General features: G+C 39.0%; 1 protein-coding gene across 1 annotated transcript; it reads left to right on the plus strand.

Moving 5' to 3' along the window:
* Positions 1-84: 84 nt before the first annotated feature.
* Positions 85-20,175, plus strand: LOC122309982. Its single transcript, XM_043123833.1, has 15 exons — positions 85-639; positions 1,180-6,169; positions 6,253-6,441; positions 8,767-8,881; positions 9,443-10,499; positions 12,789-13,236; positions 13,507-13,560; positions 13,669-16,525; positions 16,612-16,725; positions 16,848-16,978; positions 17,285-17,377; positions 17,589-17,858; positions 17,961-18,567; positions 19,066-19,141; positions 19,220-20,175. Exons 1-15 carry the CDS (start codon positions 383-385, stop codon positions 19,317-19,319), a joined length of 11,358 nt encoding a protein of 3,785 aa, XP_042979767.1. The 5' UTR covers positions 85-382; the 3' UTR covers positions 19,320-20,175.
* Positions 20,176-22,990: the final 2,815 nt, after the last annotated feature.

The raw sequence follows: 22,990 nt of genomic DNA on the forward strand, positions 1-22,990 counted from the left end.
GTGCGTCTGGCTGCTCCCAAACAGGGGGCAGACGCGAAGATTAATTCTTTGTGTAATTCACTATATCTAGTATCCATACCTCTTTTGTCGCAATTCATTTTGACGGACCGCTTCTCGTAATTCATTATATCTATACCCTCGTTTCGTCGTAATAGTACTGATCGTCGCTCTTTCTTGACGCAACGTTCATCTGCTTGTATAGAGAAGGTTCGCTGGACTCGAGAAATTGCTTCTTGTTGTTGTTGATTTTCCGGGCACACACATACGAGCAAGAAGCAGTGGGAAACTTTCGACCCAATGCAAATGCAAGAGAAAACGAAAAAACTAGCAAGAGATGCCAAGTCACGGCGATAAACGCTTATACATACACAAATAGACCGCCATGATGCAGGGGCTCCACCAGCAGCAGCAGCAACTGGCTGCCCTACTCTCCGTCGCTCTACCCAAGGAAGATTCCACTTCCTCGGCTGGCGCTGCCACCGCCACAACCGCCGCCTCTTCAGAAGGTGGCGACGACTCGGGTCGACTCGGAGCCATCAACTCGCTCCACTGCGCGATCCTCTACCCGGCCAATTCGCTCCTCGTCGCCCACTCCGCCACTTTCCTCGCCCAGGGCTTCTCTCAGCTTCTTTCGGACAAGTAAAGCCTCTCTCTCTCTCTCTCTCTCTCTCTCTCTCTCTGTTGCCCTTCTTCAATTTGATCTTTGCTTTACATAATTTGCGTGGTTGTAGGGTTCGGTTCTGTGCGAACTATGGTGCTAGTTTTAGGTGTAAAGTAGTTTTAGTTGGGGCTAGTCACCAGGGTTCGCTGGAATTTCGTTTCGTGCTCTGTTTGGTTGCCAAGAAAATGTATGAAATCCAAAGAAATCGAAAATTGTTAAGCCTTTTTTTTGGGGGGGGGGGGTGGTTTGGCGCGTAATTAAAGAAGGCAATACTGTCCAATCTATTTATCTAATAAAACTATTCGTTTTAGTTGAACAGAGATTTTCGTCTTCAGAAAGCATTGCATTGAATTTCACTTTTGGATTACTCTATTCCTCTTCGTTTTGAAATTTGCATAGTAATCCTACAAGACATCTGCCTTTAGTAAAGGTACCTGGAAATCTGAATATATCTTCCACTTACTTATTTTGGTTGCATTATATACTATCGTGTAACTTTTACGTGGGTTGTGGGTCAGATTGTATTCAGTGCGACAGTCAGCAGCCATGGCATATGGAGCTCTTTGTGCCGTGGTGTGCTCAATTCCTATCACTTCAAATGGAAGACAAAATCATGTCATGCTTGGAAGTATGGTTGACCGGTTCATTGGTTGGGCGTTGCCATTGCTTAGCAATGTAGGCCCTGGTGATGGGACCGCGGAGTTGGCATTGGAAGGCCTGCGGGAGTTTCTTAATGTTGGAGATGTTGGTGGAGTTGAGAGATATGCTTTGCCGATCCTCAAAGCATGCCAAGTTCTTCTTGAGGATGAGAGAACCTCCTTGAGTTTGTTACATCGGCTTCTGGGTGTATTGACCTTGATTTCTTTGAAGTTCAGTAGATTCTTTCAACCTCATTTTCTCGACATTATTGATTTGCTTCTTGGGTGGGCATTGGTACCGGACCTTTCCGAATCAGATAGACGTGTTATGATGGACAGTTTCTTGCAATTTCAGAAACACTGGGTGGGTAGTTTGCAGTTCTCTTTGGGGCTTTTGTCAAAATTCTTGGGTGACATGGAAGTATTGCTTCAGGATGGGAGTCCTGGAACACCGCAACAATTTCGGAGGTTGCTTGCGCTGCTTTCTTGTTTCTCAACAGTTCTGCAGTCCACTGCATCTGGATTGCTGGAAATAAATCTACTCCAACAAATAATTGAACCTCTGACCAGAATGGTACCACGGTTATTGGCATGCTTATCAATAGTTGGGCACAAATTTGGATGGTCGGAATGGATTGGGGATTCATGGAAGTGCTTGACTCTCTTGGCAGAAATATTGTGTGAACGATTTTCCACCTTTTATCCTCTTGCAGTTGATATTTTATTTCAAATCCTGGAAATGAATCATGCCAAGAAACCAATGGGAGCAGGGAAGATTACTTCTTTTCAAGTTCATGGGGTTCTAAAAACCAATCTTCAGCTATTATCTCTGCAAAAGCTTGGTCTCCTTCCATCATCTGTGCAAAAAATACTGCAATTTGATGGTCAGGTATCTCACCTGCGGCTGCATCCAAATCACTTAGTTACTGGAAGTTCTGCTGCCACTTATATTTTCTTTCTTCAACATGGGAATAGTGAAGTTGTTCAACAAGCAGTGACCTTAGTGATTGAAGAGCTGGAATTGTTAAAGGCCATATTGGGAAAGACTTTAGGTGATGGAGATGTGGTCGATAGCATTTCAGATGCTAAATCCTATTCAAAATTTGAGTTATTTGCACTGATTAACTTTGACTTGAAAGTTCTTTTGACCTGTGTTTCCTTAGGTGGGCGTAGCAGTTTGGTTGGCCAACCAGACATTGCCACCTTGTATCTTAATAGGTCAGAGAAGTTGGTGACTTTTATTATCGAGAAACTGAATCCTTTTGAATTGCCTATTCAGGCCTCTGTAGAGTTGCAAGCCAATGTTATCAAGACATTGCAAAGGCTAACTGCAGTTGAATTTTTAAGCAAGCATTCTTTAAGATATCAGACTAATGAAAAAGCTTCCTTGGACGTTGCTGCTGAAAAAGTCCCTGACAATGACAATTTCAGGGATGGGCTGTCAGCTGTTATCATTGGGCATCTGAGGAAGTATAGTGTGTTCCTTGTCAAAGTTCTTCATGTTTCTTCTCCTCTCGCAGTTAAAGAAGCAGCCCTAGATTGGGTCCAAAGATTATGTGAGAGTATCATTGCTATTTATGAGAAGTCAAATACAAACACTTATTTCTATGAAGCATCTGGTTATGTTGGAATTCTTGGGAATCTCCTTTTCTCAGTTTTAGATGCTGCATCCGACAGGGAACCAAAAGTGAGGTTGCATGTTGCATTAGTTTTGGAGCTGCTTCTACAAGCAAGACTTCTGGACCCCATGTACTTGTATCCTATTGCTGAAGTGGTCTTAGAAAAGCTTGGTGATCCTGATATTGATGTAAAATACACATTTGTGAGGCTGCTTGCCAATGTCCTTCCTACTACAATGTATGCATGTGGCCTATATGACTATGGAATATCTACCACATCCAGTCCTGTTATGCTTAGGTTAGGCAATAGTTCAAACTTGCACTGGAAGCAAGTGTTTGCCTTGAAGCAGCTGCGTCAGCAGCTTCACTCACAACAACTTGTTTCTATTTTGAGTTACATTTCTCAAAGATGGAAGGTGCCTCTTTCTTCTTGGATCCAACGGCTGATTCATACCTGTCAGAGGTCAAAGGACCTTGCTTTTAGTCAAACTGAGGAAGCAGGAAACTTTGGCGCCTCTGGTGTATGGTTGGACATCAAAGTGGATGAAGATATTCTTTTAAGAAGTTGCTCCGTCAATAATCTGGCTGGTGCCTTGTGGGCTGTACATGAAGCAGCTAGGTTTTGTATTGCTATGCGCCTTCGGACTAATCTTGGTGGGCCCACCCAGACTTTTGCAGCTTTAGAGCGAATGCTTTTAGACATCGCACACTTGCTTCAGCTTGATGGTGAGCAAAATGATGGGAACTTAAGTATGATAGGATCTTCTGGTGCTCACTTGTTGCCAATGAGGTTATTGTTGGATTTTGTTGAGGCCCTAAAGAAAAATGTGTATAATGCATATGAGGGCTCTGCCGTGTTGCCCTCAGCTACTCGCCAGAGTTCCTTGTTTTTTCGGGCAAACAAAAAAGTCTGTGAGGAGTGGTTTTCTCGTATATGTGAGCCCATGATGAACGCTGGGTTGGCACTACAATGTAATGATGCTATAATTCAGTATTGTTCTCTACGTTTACAGGAACTCAAGAATCTTGTGACTTCAGCTTTGAAGGAGAAATCTAGGTCCCAGTTGGCGGAGAACCTTCATACCATCAGGGATAGATTTTATGGAGACATATTGCGGGTTGTACGGCATATGGCGTTAGCTTTGTGTAGGATTCGTGAACCTGATGCTTTGAGTGGCCTGCAAAAATGGGTTTCAATTTCATTTTCTTCCTTGTTTATGGAGGAAAACAAGTCTCTCAGTCAAAGTGAGGAAACGGGACCTTTTATCTGGATAATTGGACTCGTATATCAGGCTGAAGGCCGGTATGAAAAGGCTGCTGCTCACCTTACTCACTTGCTTCAGACTGAGGAATCGCTCAGTACAATGGGTTCTGGTGGCGTACAGTTTGCTATTGCACGTATCATTGAGTGCTATACTGCTGTATCTGATTGGAAGTCTCTAGAGTCCTGGCTGTTAGAATTACAAACACTCCGTTCTAAATATGCTGGGAAAGTTTATTCTGGTGCTCTGACTACAGCGGGCAATGAAATTAATTCATTCCATGCCTTGGCACGCTTTGATGAGGGTGATTTTCAGGCAGCATGGGCTTGCCTTGACTTGACACCTAAAAGTAGCAGTGAGCTCACACTTGACCCTAAACTGGCCTTGCAAAGGAGTGAGCAAATGCTTTTACAGGCAATGCTTTTCCAAAATGAAGGAAAGGCAGACCTGGTTTCCCATGAATTACAGAAGGCCAAGTCAATGCTGGATGAAACATTGACTGTTTTGCCTCTTGATGAATTAGCAGAGGCAGCAGCGTTTGCTACCCAATTGCACTGCATCTTTGCCTATGAAGAAGGTTACAAGCTCAAAGGCAGCCAAGACAAATCCATACAACTTCAGTCAATATTAAGTTCATACATCCAATCATTGCAGTCTCCAATTAGTAGATTTCATCAGGATTGTAACCCATGGTTAAAAGTTCTCCGGGTTTATCGAAACCTTCTCCCTACTTCTCTTGTTACTCTTAAAACATGTTTGAATATGTTGAATTTGGCCCGTAAACAAGGAAACCTAATGTTGGCTAACCGTCTAAACAGCTATCTGAGAGATCATGTGTCAAATTGTCTTGAGGAGAGGCACCGCGATTTTCTCATCTTGAATTTGCAGTATGAGGACATCCTGCTAATGCATGCTGAACATAAATACGAAGATGCTTTTACTAATCTTTGGTCGTTTGTGCGGCCTTGCATGGTTTCTTCGGCATCTGTAGTTTCTAATGCTGAAAAAAATATTCTGAAGGCCAAGGCTTGCTTGAAGCTCTCAGATTGGCTTAGACGGGAATATTCAGATTTGAGTCTGGATATCATTGTTCTAAATATGCAAGCAGATTTTAAGAAGGATTATAGCTCTTTTTATGGCCAAGGCGGACCCTCCTTTAGCAGTGAAAACCAAAGCTCTAGACCAATTGTGGGTCATATTATTGAAGAAATTGTGGGTACAGCTACCAAATTGTCTACTCATCTTTGCCCCAGTATGGCTAAGTCATGGATTTCATATGCCTCTTGGTGTTTTAATCAAGCCAGAGACTCTCTCTCTAACCAACATGAATCAGCCCTTCGCTCTTGCTCGTTTTCTCCTGTTCTTGTTACAGAAATTCTGCCTGAGAGATTCAAGTTAAATGAAGTTGAGATTGAGAGAGTGAAATCTTTGATTTTACAGTATTTCCAGAACAAGTGTGATCCAAATGGTTTTATGGATGAACAGAGAGAACATAACTTTTTGATTGATTCTTCAGAACTTAATTTGAGTGTGGACAATGCTGTAAGGGCTCTGGCGCAGCAAGTAGTAAATATTATTGAAGCTGCAGCTGGGGCACCAGGGGCAGAAGACTCCAGTGGTGAATGCCTTTCTGCTACAATAGCTTCTCAGTTGAAGATTTTCTTCCTACATGCAAACAGTGGCCTGGACGAAGTTGATGTATTATCTGTAGTTGGTGATTTACTTGATGTTTGGTGGTCTTTGAGGAGGAGAAGAGTGTCCCTCTTTGGGCATGCAGGTCTTAGTTTCATACGGTATCTGTCATATTCATCTGCCAAGCTTTGCCATGGTCAGTTGACTGGCTTTGATTGTAAGTCTTTAAAACAAAAAACTGCCAGTTATACCCTGAGGGCTACATTGTACGTCCTACATATTATTCTCAATTATGGAGTGGAGTTAAAAGATATTCTGGGCCCTGCCCTTTTGACGGTTCCTTTGTTGCCATGGCAGGTGAGACACTGCTTCTGTGTTTTTTTCCCTATGTTTTTCACAATAATTATCAAGTGACTTCAGATCACAATCTTATTCTGTAGGAAGTAACACCCCAACTGTTTGCTCGAGTAAGTTCTCATCCTGAGCAAGTGGTCCGGAAGCAGTTGGAGGGCTTATTGATGATGTTGGCCAAGCAATCGCCTTGGTCCATAGTGTACCCAACATTGGTTGATGTAAATGCTTATGAAGAGAACCCTTCAGAGGAGCTTCAGCAGATACTGGGCTGTTTGGTAAGGGAAATTGCTTCTATTTCTTTGTTTGACACTTGTGTACATTATAATATGTCTAATATAAAATCTCTTTACACCCATCATTTGAAAATTGGGCATACAAGCATTTCAGAATACCCTCATGTTGATAAGTCTATGCTAATTCCAACAACCCTCTTTTCATTCACATGGTTGACATTAGTTGGAGGAGCTTCAGCACATACTGGGTTGTTTGGTAATGGAAATTGCTTCTATTTCTTTGTTTGACACTCTTGTACATTATAGTATGTCTAATATAAAATCTCTTTATAATCATTTGAAAATTGGGCAACAAGCATTTCAGAATGCCTCATGTTTATAAGTCTATACTAATTCCAACAATCCTCTTTTCATTCACATGGTTGACATTAGTAGTGTGCCTTCTTTAAAAGTTATAATATGGTCTCATGTGTGTTTGCTGCTGCTTGGATTTTGTAACTCCAGTTCATCCATATATTTGTTATAACTGTAACACCTCGGATAAGTATAAGGAGCTGGTGAACGGGATCCTATATTACTTGGCTGGGAGAAGTTTTTGCCATTTGTAATAATTCCAAGGGGCTCAGCGTCAGGCCCAGATGCTGCTTGGGCCTCCCTTGGATCATTTGAAATGGTATTAGAGACAATCATAAACAGAAGTGTGGGATTAGAATCTTGCCACCTATGATGGAATGACTTGACGAGGATGTTAGAGACTTAAGAGGGAAGTTGTAGCACTCTCGATTGAGTATTGGAAGGTGGTAGGTAAGTGGGATCCCGCATTGCTTGGGGGGAAGAAGTTCGTTCTTACTGTTTATAATGATTCCAAGGGGCTTCAAATTTAACATTGATCAGCACTTTTGGAATATAGGCCTAGATGTGGCTTGGGCGTCCTTGAGTCATTATAATAACTGTATGATCACTTTTATGATTAAAATATTTTAATTTTAATTTTAATTTTTTTTGTGAGAGCTCACTGACCAATCTCATTTGTTTTGGTGGGGACATGATAAGCATTTGCTGCTTCACTTTGTGGTGTGATCATTTGTTTATTTTTTATACTAAAGCATTGCCAATATCTCCCGTTTGCTTCCTATTGGAAGAATATTTTCTTGCAAATTCTCCTATGGTTATGGTCCTATGGTTATGGGATTGCTACTAAGAAAGGTGAGGATCATTAGATGAACGATGTAACTAGGCTATATAGGGTTCCCAGGCAAATGGCTTCTCACATCCTGATAAGGCCTTAAAGTGCCCATTGTATGTACATAATATTTTCATACTTGTTAAAAAAATGGGCATAATATTTTTGTGATTTGAAATACCAAATCATTACCATACAATTTGCTGCTTAGTAGTTAATGCTTCACGAAACATCACGTTTACCAATACTATATTATAGTTAAGCATCCTTCCCTTAATTTGATATTTGTTTTAAAGAGGACAATAACCCATAATTTTATTAAAAAACCATCACTTATGGCGGAGGAAAAATTGTGTTTACATCCAAAACATCTTGGGGGATACAAATTATCATCAAATCCCAAAACCAAGATGTTTAAAAATTATACTTCTCCTGTTTTAACCAAAGTGTAAGCAATAATTTTTTCATCTCTGCTTTAACCAAAGTATAAGCACTATATTTCTTACAGATATAAGATAACGTGGCTCTATCTAATGACAGATTTCCTCTGACCTATCTTGGCAGCTCACTCCATTGAGAAAAATCCTTATTGGTCCCTGTCACTCCTAGCTTCACAAGCCTGTCCGCCACTGGGTTAACCTCTCAGAACACATTCCCAATAGCATAGACACAGTTTCACTGCTCAAAAACTTGATCTCAGAAATGAGTTAGAAACCATGGAATGGTAACTCGGCCACAACCATTCAGCACCCACTTTTGAATCTGACTCCACTTCAACTTTCTCCAAACCTAGTCTATTGCACAGTTTCAGTCCATCAAAGATCCCCAGTACTTCTGCTTTTGTGTTTGTTCCCTCTCCACATGTTTTAGAGAAGGCTGCCACCATATGTCCCTTATCAATAACCGCACCCTCACCACTTGTCCCCGAATTCCCTAGACTACACCCATCCGCATTCAGTTTGAAGCATTCCCTAATTGGCCTCAACCGGTGCAAGATCCTCGCCTCCCGGGTCTTGGCTTTTATCATAGGAATTCCTAGTAGCGAAGCATTCCCTTAATTTGATCTTGCTTTATGTTTTGTGCTGAAGAATTTTTGTAAATATGATGCTTAATCATCTTGAACTTTTTGTTTCTTGGTTGAACTGGGTTATTAGAAGATTATAGCATAATCTTGTTACATGCAGAGAGAGCTCTATCCAAGGTTGATTCAAGATGTTCAGCTGATGATAAATGAGCTGGGAAACATGACTGTTCTTTGGGAGGAATTATGGCTCAGCACACTTCAGGATCTTCACACAGGTACCATTGTGTCACTTTATGAGGCTTTTTCTGTCATGATGTCATTTAATTCATGCGCATTTCATCATCTCATTATATTGTTAGGTCTCCAGATGGTAAATTTACTGTAAATATGCATCATGCAACTTGACTATGAACATTAGATTATGTGTCTAAAATATTTAAGTCAACCCAAAATGAACTGTTATGTGCATGTTGAAGCCTGAAGGTGTGGACACCAGACAAATGTGGCAGTGTACATAGGTTTTTTCAACTTGACGTTTTTTTTTTTTTTTTGACAGGTAAGAGTGAAGGTTTTTTTGGACGTGACTTTATATAGGGTTGTTGTTTTGGGCTATTTTGATCTCATCAATTTCCTTAGGGTTGATCTCCTGGGATATTTGACTCATCAATTGTCACATAGTATATTCTTAAAATTAGAAATTGTTGAACAATCACAACTTTTTAATTGCAAATGGGGCTAACACACATTCTTATGGGTTTCCCTCATGCATGCTGCTACTTCACTATTTTTCTTTAATCACACAGCATATTGAACTGTCTCACTAAATATGCTTTCAGATGTAACGAGGCGCATTAATTTGTTGAAAGAAGAGGCTGTTCGGATTGCAGAGAATGTCACTCTAAGCCAGAGTGAGAAGAACAAGATAAATGCTGCTAAATACTCAGCCATGATGGCCCCCATTGTTGTGGCATTGGAACGTCGTCTAGCTACAACTTCCCAAAAACCCGAAACACCTCATGAAGTATGGTTCCACGAGGAATATAGGGAACAATTGAAGTCAGCCATCTTAAATTTTAAGACACCCCCAGCATCTGTAGCAGCACTTGGAGATGTGTGGCGTCCATTTGACAATATTGCAGCATCCTTGGCATCTTATCAGAGAAAGTCAACGGTTTCATTGAAGGAAGTTGCTCCACAACTAGCCCTTTTATCATCTTCTGATGTGCCAATGCCTGGTCTTGAGAAGCATGTCACAGTATCTGAATCTGATGCAAGAGTCACTACTGGTCTCCAAGAGATTGTCACAATTGCTTCTTTCTCTGAGCAAGTGGCTATTCTATCAACCAAGACTAAACCTAAGAAACTTGTAATATTGGGTTCAGATGGTCAGAAGTACACATACCTTTTGAAAGGGGGAGAAGATTTGCGCCTTGATGCAAGAATCATGCAGCTCTTGCAAGCTATTAATGGGTTTCTGCATTCATCTCCTGCAACCTGTAGTCCTTCTCTTGGTATTCGATATTACTCTGTCACACCAATCAGTGGTCGAGCTGGTCTGATTCAGTGGGTTGACAATGTGATAAGTATCTACAGTGTCTTTAAGTCTTGGCAAAACCGTGTCCAACTGGCACAGCTCTCAGCATTGGGTGCTGGCAATGCAAAAGATTCAGCTCCTCCACCTGTTCCCCGACCAAGTGATATGTTCTATGGTAAAATCATACCAGCACTCAAAGAGAAAGGCATTAGGAGAGTAATTTCAAGAAGAGACTGGCCTCATGAAGTCAAGCGCAAAGTTCTTCTGGATCTAATGAAAGAGGTTCCTAGACAGCTTCTTCATCAAGAACTATGGTGTGCCAGTGAAGGATTCAAAGCCTTCAGCTCAAAATTGAAAAGGTACTTTTTAATCTATATTCTTGACCCAACTGTACAAAAAACTTTAATCCAATTACCCGGGGTCCCTAAATTGTACAACTTTTTTCCATGAAGTTTTAATAAGTGCAATATACTCTAGGCCTGGTTTGTTTTCACAAACCATCTCATCTCATCTCATCTAATCATTACAAATTTCCCAAACTCTCAAACAAAATACAATAAACAATTCAACTTTTTCAAATCCCAAAACAAAATAATATTGAAAAATTATATTCTAACAATATTTTATTCAATTTTCAACTTTCATCTCATCTCATTTGTGTAACCAAACGAGGCAGCCATGGTCACGTGTCTTTCTTCTTTGCCTTGGGTCAAATGTTCTGTTGGCCTCATCTTTTGCCTTTGGCATTGTGATCTTGAATCAATCAACTCTTCTGTGCTGGTGTGTAGAGTGATTCTCATTTCATATTCTTAAATCATCCGTTTGAACTATTTCTGAAGGTGTATGAAATAGTTAACATCTATGATGCGGTCAGTGTGGTGAATGAAGGAATTAAGGTTTTGAGGTGTAAAAGGCAAACTCTATTTTTTAGTGTTGAAAAAAACCCTTAGAGACCTTAACAAAACTTTTTTCCCCTTGACAAAACTTAAAAGCCTAAGAACTGATAATCAATCGTCAACTTTTAATTATAACAAAATATTATCCTTAAAACAATACTAACTAAAAAAAACATAGTAACTATGAAGCATAGCTCTCTGCAATTCTTATCCTTGGTTTGTATATATATGATAGCTAAAAAAAATATTGGAAAAGAAATTTTCTCTTTAATTTTGTTTTTTACTTAATAAAAAAATTGTTTTTTACTGGAGAAATAATTTTGCAGTAACCGTACTTATATAAATGCATTTGCATCCAACTATCTGAGGAGGAAACTCATTTTTGTGTTTAGCTCTGATTTTGTGCAATCCAATGGATGCCCAAATGACTGTTTTTCTCAATCATTATTTTGTCATCATGTCACTTGAATGAACACACTATGAACACTACTTATCTAGTCATCAAGATTGTTGACCAAATATGGAGATTATTCCACTTCCAAATCATAATTTATTGGGATGGTAGATCAGTAAAGTATCCGATGTCATTTTTATGAGTGGTACTGTGATATTGTACCAATTTTTAGGCACATTACTTTGTGCTAACAGTTGCATACCTTTTTTTTATAAGTAAGAGATAAATATTATTGATATGAATGAGATAGGCATAAGCCATGTACACCGGAAGTATACAAAAGAACACCTAAATATATTCTAACTGCAATGAATTAAAGGGTAACAGTTGCATACCTATTACCTATATAATTTTCAAAACAATGTCTTTTATTTCTATTGTGCCACCTCAACATTTTTATAACTAATTTTATCATAATCATCCAAATAGTTTTATTTTTTTTGCAAGCATTTTTATTTCTCATTTAATTTATATAATAAACCTTCAATACACGAAAGACTTCAGTTTTTACTTTCCAAAATAGCTTATCATAAATTTAAATAATGTTAAAGGACACAGAATTTTAGAGGCCAGAAACACTCGTCTTCTTTCATTCATAACATTTTGTCTTCGTTTGGTTGAACCACATCATCCATTGAATGTTAAATGACCATAAATTTAAAATAATTTTAAAGGTCACGATTTAATTTTGTTTATAATTTGATTTATATGTATTCCATTAAAATTGGTAATCGAAGAAAATCATGTTTAAATAATTTCACACAATCAAGTTATAAACAAAATTAAAAATAGGATAGAATTAAATGATCTTACTGTGGGTAGTTAATTGAACTGACCATAATACTTCTGTTAGATACTTGAAAATATACTTGCGGCCACATATGTTAATATAGAGGTAAGGTGCCTGCTACTCACTGCTTAACTTTCGGGTAGTTAGCTGCCATTACAATGTAAACCACGTCTGCAATTTCTCACTCTCTCTTGTTCAATAGAATAAGGACATGAAGAATATAGAGAAGGGAATTAAATGTTGAAGTCTACAATCTCTTCAACCTTACCACAGACATCCATGTGCCCCCCAGCTACTAAGCTAGTTTCTTTCATCTAAATACATGGTTTAAATAGGTTAATTGGCGAAAGAGAACCAGTATGACCTGTGAATTTTCTTTCTAATTTCTCATTTTTTGGAATGGTACACGAGTTTTACATGTTGTGCAATTAGAAAATATTTTGTTTATTAGATTGTGCACAACAAAATGTCAAATGCTTCAACTATTAATTTTGGTTTTGACTTGCAGGTATTCTGGAACTGTAGCGGCCATGAGCATGGTGGGCCACATTCTGGGCCTGGGAGATAGACATTTGGATAATATTCTTATAGATTTCTGTAAAGGAGATATTTTACATATAGATTATAATGTTTGTTTTGATAAAGGGCAAAAACTAAAAGTTCCAGAGATTGTTCCCTTCCGTCTTACACAGACAATTGAAGCGGCTTTGGGGCTGACCGGAATAGAAGGGACCTTTAGATCAAACTGTGAAGCAGTTGCTGGTGTTCTGAGAAAGAACAAAGACATACTCTTGATGTTACTAGAAGTGTTTGTTTGGGATCCACTGGTAGAATGGACACGGGGAGACTTTCATGATGATGCAGCAATTGGTGGTGAAGAAAGAAAGGGCATGGAGTTGGCTGTTAGTTTGAGTTTATTTGCATCACGAGTTCAGGAAATTCGTGTTCCCTTGCAGGTACCTGTACATTTCAAAACTGGAGCTTATTATCTCTGTTTGAAGAAAATGGAGAATATGTGGTTCCTAGCAAATCTTGCACATGCATTGCAATGTCTCTGCGATGGATTGTACTGAACCACTCATATTTTGTGCATCATCTTATAGTTTGAGTCTGTATCTAACTGGCACTGTAGCCAGTCTTTATTTATCACTTTGCACATAACAACATCTTTAGTATTCTATCATATTTTATCTAGAACCTAAAAATTCGTTTGCCCTTAATTGCAGGAACATCATGATCTTTTATTGGCTAATCTACCGGCCATTGAATCTTCTCTTCAGGTATGAGGGAGTACTGCCTACGTGTTTGTGGCTACTTACAATTTTTCATCCTTTGTTAATTGTCTTTTTGTTTTCAAATTTAGCTGACTTTGAGAATTTATCTACCAGAGATTTGCTGATGTCCTAAATCAATATGAACTTGCCTCTGCTCTTTTTTTTCGAGCTGATCAAGAGAGGTCTAACCTTATTCTACACGAGACATCGGCAAAGTCATTTGTTTCTGAAGCAACTAGCAATTCAGAGAAAACTCGTGCATCATTTGAAATTCAGGCTCAAGAATTCGCTCAAGCGAAGGCTGTTGTTTCTGAGAAAGCTCAAGAGGCAACAACTTGGATGGAGCAGCATGGAAGGATCCTTGATGCTTTACGACACAATTTGATTCCTGAAATTAATTCTCATTTAAATCTGAGTGGCATGGAAGAATCATTTTCACTTACATCTGCTGTTCTGGTGGCAGGGGTTCCATTAACTATTGTACCTGAGCCCACACAAGTACAATGCCATGATATTGATAGGGAAGTTTCTCAGCTCATTGCTGAGTTAGATGAGGGGCTCTCTTCTGCCCAAACTGCCCTCCAAGCATACTCTTTGGCTTTGCAAAGAATCCTACCTCTAAATTACCTTTCAACCAGTGCAGTGCATGGCTGGGCACAAGTTTTGCAACTTTCTATGAATGCACCATCCTCTGACATCCTCTCTGTTGCCCGAAGACAGGCTACAGATCTTATGGCAAAAATACATGGTGATAATCTCGATTCTGTCAAACGCAGGCATGGTGATCTGTGTCTTAAAGTGGAGAAGTATGCAGTAGAGATAGAGAAAGTTGAAGATGAGTGTGCTGAGCTTGCCAACGCTATTGGTTCAGAGACTGAATTAAGAGCCAAGGATAGTGTTCTGTCTGCTTTTATAAGATATATGCAGTCTGCTGGTCTTGCAAGGAAAGAAGATGCCCTTTCTTCCACTCAGTCCACACAATCTAAATATGAGGGGACAAGGGATGCAAGATTGCAAAGGGAGCTGGAAGAGAAGAAGGAGAAGGTTTTATCTGTTTTGAATGTAGCTCTTAGTGCTCTGTATAATGAGGTTAAGAGTAGGTTACTAGACATGTTTAGCAATTCTACGAGAGTAAGAAGTGGAAACAATAGATTGCAGTACGATTTTGGAACTTTTTTCTGTAAGTTCGAAGAACAAGTTGAGAAATGTGTTCTCTTGGCAGGGTTTGTTAATGAACTACAAAAGTTGATCAGTAGGGAGATACCTAGCATTGATACAGATAAAGACCATTCAAAATATCTTTCTGAGGGGGATTGGGTCTTTATTTTTAAAAGTGGTTTACTTTCCTGTAAGAGTTTGCTTGGGCAAATGACAGAAGTTGTTCTACCAGATGTGATAAGATCTGCAATTTCTTTCCGTTCAGAAGTCATGGATGCTTTCGGATTAATCTCACAAATCAGGGGTTCTATTGATATGACACTGGAGCAGCTTCTTGAGGTTGAAATGGAAAGGGCATCTTTGGTTGAACTGGAACAGAACTATTTTATTAAAGTTGGTCTCATTACTGAGCAGCAGTTGGCTCTTGAAGAAGCTGCTCTGAAGGGTAGGGATCATCTCTCTTGGGAGGAGGCAGAGGAGCTTGCTTCCCAGGAAGAAGCTTGTAGGGCACAGCTGGACCAACTCCATCGAACTTGGAACCAGAGGGATGTACGTAGCTCTTCACTCATGAAAAGAGAAGCTGACATAAAAAACTCCTTGGTTTCTTCAGAACGCCATTTCCAGTCTCTAATTTACGCTGACGAGGAGAGGGAGCTGAATAAAAGCAAAATGATACTATCCACCCTAGTTAAGCCCTTCTCTGAGTTGGAATCTATGGATAAATCCTTGTCTCCATTTGCTGTTTCTAGTACCTCTCACTCAAATGATATCTCGGATTTAGTGGATTTGATAACTTCTGGAAACCCAATATCTGAATATATTTGGAAGTTTGGGGGATTGTTGGACAGACATTCTTTTTTTATTTGGAAGATATTCCTCGTGGATTATTTTCTTGATTCATGCATACATGATGTAGCTTCATCTGTGGATCAAAATTTAGGATTCGACCAGCTCTTTAATGTTGTAAAGAAAAAGCTAGAGTTCCAGCTTCAAGAACATATTGGTCATTACCTGAAGGAAAGAGTTGTTCCTGCTTTTGTGGCTTTGTTAGATAGAGAAAATGAGCATCTGAAGCAAATAATAGAGGCAACAAAGGATGCTGGTCTTGATCAAGTGAAAAAGGATGGTGCGGCCGTGAAAAAGGTTCAACTTATGCTTGAGGAATACTGCAATGTTCATGAAACGGCTAGAGCGGCAAGGTCAGCAGCTTCCCTTATGAGAAGGCAGGTAAATGAGCTCAGAGAGTCTCTTCACAAGACTAGCCTAGAGATTGCTCAAATAGAATGGATGCATGATGCCTTGTCACCCTCCCATAGTAACAAGGTCACACTTGAGAGATTTTTTGCCAGTGATGATAGCTCATATCCAATTATTTTAAGCCTCAGCAGAGCCAAATTGCTGGAGAATATACAATCTGCTGTGTCAAAGATAGCTAGATCACTTGACTGCCTTCAGGCTTGTGACCAAACTTCTGCTACAGCAGAAGGGAAGCTTGAGAGAGCAATGGGGTGGGCTTGTGGTGGCGCAAATTCTAATGCAACGGGAAATGCTTCTGTCAAGAGTTCAGGAATTCCTACTGAATTCCATGACCATTTGATGAGGCGACGACAGTTGCTGCAGGAAACTAAAGAGAAGGCATCAGATATAATGAAAATTTGCGCATCATTATTGGATTTTGAAGCATCAAGAGTTGGCATTTTCCGGTTTCCAGGAGATATTCATCCTTACAGGAATGGCAGTGATGGCAGAGCTTGGCAGCAAGCTTACATGAATGCTCTAACAAGATTGGACATTACCTACCATTCTTTTACACGTGAGTTCCTGAGAGTTAACTTATATATTTTTCCATTAATTGCACTTTTATGTGAGTAGTGAGTCTATTTTTCATGTGCATCATAGGTACTGAACAAGAATGGAAACTTGCACAAAGCACCATGGAGGCTGCTTCCAATGGCTTATATTCTGCAACTAATGAACTTTGCATTGCCTCTCTCAAAGCAAAGTCAGCTTCAGGTTACATGTATTTTATTAGCATTCATCACTACATCCTTACAAACAACATACTTATGCATATGTTGTACTAGGCATAGACATGTTCATTGCTAGGTTAATATTCAATTTTTATTTATTTATAGGTGACTTACAAAGCACTGTTCTTGCTATGAGAGATTGTGCATATGAAGCCAGCGTTGCATTATCAACATTCAGTTGTGTTTCAAGGAGCCATACTGCCTTGACTTCTGAATGTGGTTCCATGCTTGAAGAGGTGTGGCCTTTACAATAATTGATGCTAATCAGATTTTTTGTGAGTTGATGCTAATGTGGAAAATGATTTAGCTTCTACATCCCTTATGATAATTGATAAATTTGTCTTGGTAGTTCATAATGCTGATCAGCTAATTGGTACTAAGCCATTCTTCATGCTGGCCGTCCATTTAGCTGCTTCTTTCTGTTTCTTTCCATTTGCAGTTTGTGATTTTTTAGAGCTACTGATGAATTGTAATTCAAGGGATTCTTAACGTATTCTTTTCATGGTTTTTGTCTGCCACTAATGTTTTCATACTTTCTGTAGGTTCTGGCAATAACAGAAGACCTACATGATGTTCACAGTCTAGGAAATGAGGCCGCTGCAGTACACCATTCTCTTATGGATGATCTTTCAAAGGTTCTCATTGTCTCTCAAATTAATCGTTACTATCCAAATTGTTTTGTACTGTCACTCATAGCTTGCTCATCCTAAGTAAAACGTTGTTTACAAGTGGGGACTCGCTATCCAGATATCACCATATAGAACTTTTTTTTTTTTGAAAGATTTGCTTATCCAGGTCTGCCCTGAAGTTGCAACAATATATTATGATTTTCTCATGTTTGTACAGGCAAATGCTATGCTTCTTCCACTTGAATCAGTGTTGTCTAAAGATGTTGCTGCGATGACTGATGCTATGGCTAGGGAGAGGGAGCGCAGTACAGAGATATCTCCCATTCATGGACAAGCCATTTACCAGTCTTATTGTCTAAGAATCAGGGAGGCCTGTCAGAGCTTTAAGCCCTTGGTACCATCACTCACATTTTCTGTGAAGGGGCTTTATTCCATGTTGACCAGGCTTGCACGCACTGCAAGTCTACATGCTGGCAATCTTCATAAGGTACTTTTACCATTCTGAGATGGATCGGGTTGATTTTATTTTAATACCAATATATTTTGAGAATCACAAGGTGACTGAACATGAATGCTTTCTCTTTGACAGGCCCTTGAAGGACTAGGAGAAAGCCAGGAAGTAAAATCGCAGGGAATTAGTGCCTCTAGGGCAGATCTTGCTGGTGATGCTGCTGAATTTGTGGACAAGGAGGGAGGAGCCCTCTCCATATCTGACAGTGGAAGCACTGAAAAATTTCTTGGTGTTAATGAACTTTCTTTGGAAGATAAAGGGTGGATATCTCCACCAGATAGCATCTGCAGTAGCATCTCAGCATCTTGCTTCAGCCTAGCTGAAGAAAACGTTCCAGATTGCTTAAATAACCTGACAGATGAGATGGGGCAGCTTTCACATGGGTCCAGTGCCACAGGTTATCAAAACTCCACTCCGTTCTCTCAAACTGATTTTCAAGGAATCTCAGATTTTAAGAAGTCCGGATTCAGTTATGTGGAGGATAATGTGCTTGATACAGGCTCTGTCAAGTCAGCAATGAATGAACCAAATGAGTATCTCAAAGCTGTGACAGCACCGAATAAGGACTCAGAAGATAAGTTTGAGGGCAATGATAATATTTTTTCATCAAGGAAAGCTAAGATTGAAGATGAAGATCGTGAAGCTCCTCTACCTAATATGCCTAGTAGTAGTCGAGTAGGCACGGGTAAGTATTACGTGTATCCTATCAGATTTTCCATGTAAATTGTTTTCTTTCCCTTTCGGCTTATATATCTAAATAATTTAATTAATATGGGAAACTAAACCAGATCTGCCATTGAAACTATAAGGGCTTGTTTGGATACTAAGAATATCTCAGAATATTTGTAAATAGTTGTAAAATAGTTTGAGTTAAGATGTTTTATTGGTTTTGGGAAAGGAAAGAGAAAAAGTTGAATTTGAGAATATCTAAGAATACTTGACAATAGTTGTGTTCCCAAACAAACCCTAAGTCATCCCCTCCTATGTGTCAAATTAATAACCCTTTAACAAGACTAAAGAATTTCGACGAGATTTTAGTCACTCTAGATTAGTTCTTGCAACTTGAGCACACATTTCATAATTGACCATATCTACCCCAAGGTTTACTGAAATTTTTGAGTCTCTGTGTTTGTTGGGTGTTGACCTAGTTGTCACTTTCTTGTTTGTACTTTGTCATCACTAGGTAAAAATGCTTATGCAATGTCAGTTTTGAGGCGAGTTGAGATGAAACTAGAGGGTGGAGACATCGGTGGTAACAGGTACCTTTATTCTTTGGAACTCTATGGTAGGATTTAAATTAATTTATTATTAACAGTAAACCGTTCTTGGACATCCAGGAATATCAGTGTTGCAGAGCAGGTGGATTATCTACTTAAGCAAGCCACAAGCATAGATAATCTTTGCAACATGTATGAAGGTTGGACACCATGGATTTGAAATTGTGAAGCCTTCCTGCGTTATATACAAGCTGTGATCTCAAATTACTCTGTGCGAGATAAATTGTCGGGTGTTTTTCACTTATTAAGCTAAATGACAGACACTTGGGCCGTAACATTTGCCTGCCTACAAGGAAGCAATAGAAGCTGTGCCTCTGCAAGCCCCCCATATTTGGCATTAAAATTTCTTGCTTCACTCTGAGCTGTTACCCGAGCAAACCCCATATTTGGGTTCACAACGTGGTGATTTCTCCCATAGAATGAACCATGGGCATCTCAAGTGAGATATTTGCCACGAGTTACAAAGAGCTCCATTGTATGGTGTTATCCAAGCATGTTTGGTTTGGCCCATGCCTTGCTTCATGTGGTCAACAGTTGTTCAGACAGAGGACATACTTCAAGCCCGTCCAAGACACATCTCATGTTAACATGAATTTCCTTGGCAGATTTGCTTTTGTGACATTTCTAGGGCTTTTTCGCCAACATTCCATGCATTCATCGCCTTCATGCCTGACGCGGTAAGTCTTCTTGCCTGCTGCCCGTGCAGGAACACAGTTGACGAGTTCACAACCTATTCTGTTGATGGCAGGAGAGAATGGGACGTGCTTTTGGGAGGATTTTAGCTCCGGGCATCATTCCGTCGTGATAAATTATAGTCGCCCGCGTGTTTGGTAGATCAACAGTATCTGTAAAGACAGTTGAAGTGCATTAGCTAACATCATTTGCATATCGATAAACATGTGATTATAGCTATGATAACCCTTTGTTAATTCTTTATCCTGTTGTAATATTTACTTGTTCAATAATAGGCAGTTTGATTCAATATGGCCTTGGGCGGAGGCTACATTTCTTGCGTACACAGCCGATTAGCTATCGAGTCTTCTTGCTACCTTTTCTTCTTTCATTTTTGGACGGTGCTACTCGGGCTCCAATTAACCAAAGTAGTGACCACAGATTTGCTTGGTGCTCCTGCTGTTGTTGTGTAACAACACCTTCTCGGATTTGCATTAGAACTTCGAATACAATGCTAGTGTGCAAAGTTATCCATTCATTTTGATCGCTAATATATTTTATTTTATTTTATTTTTATTATTATTTTTTTACTTAAAGGTTAAGGTTAAGAAAGTGAATATTAGTGTAATAATATATTTTTTTTTTATTTTTTAAAAATATTTAAATATGTTTAAAAAATGTTGAAAGAAAAAAAAAAAATTAAAAGTGATTTAACTGGGGTTACACCCAACAAAGGGCGGCAGAGTAGCACGGGTCTTATTTTTTAAAAGAAAAATGCTGCATGCAGCATGAGAAAAGTTACCATTGATTTTTTGTTTTTTTTAATATATCCTTTTACGTAAGTGTTAAGTAATAAGTAAGTATTTTTAATTGAGTTTATGATTATTTTTTGAAAAAAATATTTAAAGAGATTTAAAAAGTATTTTTAAAAAAATAAAATAAAGAAATACATTTTAGGTATGAATCATCTAGCGCGACTGTCAATGACTCAGCATGACTTTTGTTTAAAGGAAAATGCTACTCTCTCAGTTGGGGCTCCGGGATTTTTTTTTTTTTTTTTTTAAACCTGTTTTTTAATGATATTGTAAATTTTTTATTTTTTTAAAAAAATATTTAAAAGTACTAAAAAAAATACATATGAAATTTAAAAAATATATATATACAAAATATACTAGCGGAGCCCTAGCGGGAGCTCCCAACCACCACCGAAACATACGAATCCGGCTACTCACCCTGTCATTATATTTAAAAAAACAGAAATACTAAACCTATTGGGAGAGGGTCCGATAGTGCCTCTCCAAATTCTTCTTTTTTTTTTCTAATTTAATAATTAAGGAAAATTTTTTTTAATGATGTTGGGAATTTAAAAAAAAAATATTTAAAAATATAAAATTGAATTTAAAAAATCAAAAGAAAAAAAAAAATCTCTTCTCGGACCGAGCTCGGGATGTATCACTGCTCTTAAAAAAAATGAAACTGCTTGCCATCATTAGCCAACCTCTTTTTAATACTGGCAAAGCTACTTTATTTTTTAACAAAATAAATTAAGATCCCAACAGTTTGACGTGGACCTGTGGTTTCGAGACTTCCTGTGGGTGTGGGGGCAAGGAAATGACCGAAGATCCGACAAAAGTGGCCCAATCTGTTTTAAGGCACACAGTAAAAATTCACAAGAACGTGTGCGGCTGTGTATATCAACCTTCCTACATAAACCCCACTCTCATTCACCCCTCAAAATATCAACCATCCAAACGTTTCAAATATCTCCAAAAAAATCAGCCTCTCTCTTCTTCAATTTTTGTCTGCTACCATTACGAAGAAACCCTTTTTTAGGCATGTCTGCATTGGTGGATATCTGGACTAGTGAGCTTGCCAAGCTGCGAGAAAAGGCCAGTCAAGCCATCTCCAACCCTGCTAATACTGCTGAGCCCAGCCCCAAGGTTCAACTTCAACCCATGGAGGAGAGCTCAACCATGTTCAGTCAAGCTTTTAGCCGGTTCAACCGAATCAACTCGTCTGTGGTGCAGTATTCTGAGGCTTCAGTTTCTATGATTGTTGACTATTTAAGTGCTTGAATATTTAATGCGCGCCACAGTCCGTCTTTAATTTTGTTTCCTTTTCTGTCTTTGGTCTTGGTCCCTATTTCCCGTGTGAAATGATATTCCATGTACATGGGCCCAAAAGATTGTAAATGTCGCTCTTGAACCGTTTATGTTAATGCATTTCGCCAACTTTTTGCCTTTGTTTGTTAACAAATGTTTCCGCAATCCATCGACAAATGGGAGGAAGAGTTCAAATAAGAAGGGTCTTCTTGAACTTTAAAATGTTTGATATATGGGGCCATTTAGCATTCTGTCCTATTGAACTTTGGGGATGAATCTACGCCGGACAAAAGCACACGTAAACTCCAGTACGATAGTTCAATGGACATCCAGTTTTTCGTTATCCCAACCAATATTCTATGCCAAATCCAGTACTTGGCAACCTGCACAGCCGGCTATCTCTGCCCACATGACGTGGATGGGAGAGCTGCTAAAGCTTGGAGAGAAGGTTAAGGCAAGGAAGCAGATAGCGGCCATTCCTTAGAAAAGCTAAGCAAGTACTCGAAGAAGAAAACGAAGTTAGCAGCTGAATGGTACGGAGAAACAATTATACTTTTTATGTTGTCGGAAGCCCACCGTTGGTTTGCGTATGGACTGCCTTGTGATGAGGGGAAATCAACGAACATGCATGCAATAATACTGGAATAGAATCCGCATCATCATCATGTATATACTTCAATTTCTTTGTTGAACTTATAAATTTAATGACCAAGTTTTGGTTTATGTAGTAATAATTATTAGTTGTTGTATTGTATTGATGCCTTTCCATGAATCCTTAAATCTAGTGATACCGCAGATCGACTTGTTTCAATTCATGCTGTCTCAGGGTATGTTGTTCCTCAATTAATTACGTACGCATTTAAACATTTCCTTTATCAATATATGTTTTTCTTATTAATTTTTCATACGAGTATTCAAAAATAACATTCTTTTACTAATCACGACAGGCAAGACATAGGTGTAGAATATTCCCACCCAGAGACAGAAAAAAGAACAATTTCCTTTACTAATCTGCAACTGCAAGTGCCCTGGCTATATACCATAAACCTTTTCCAAC

The sequence above is a fragment of the Carya illinoinensis genome, chromosome 5 (genome assembly GCF_018687715.1).
Source record: "Carya illinoinensis cultivar Pawnee chromosome 5, C.illinoinensisPawnee_v1, whole genome shotgun sequence".
NCBI lineage: Eukaryota > Viridiplantae > Streptophyta > Magnoliopsida > Fagales > Juglandaceae > Carya > Carya illinoinensis.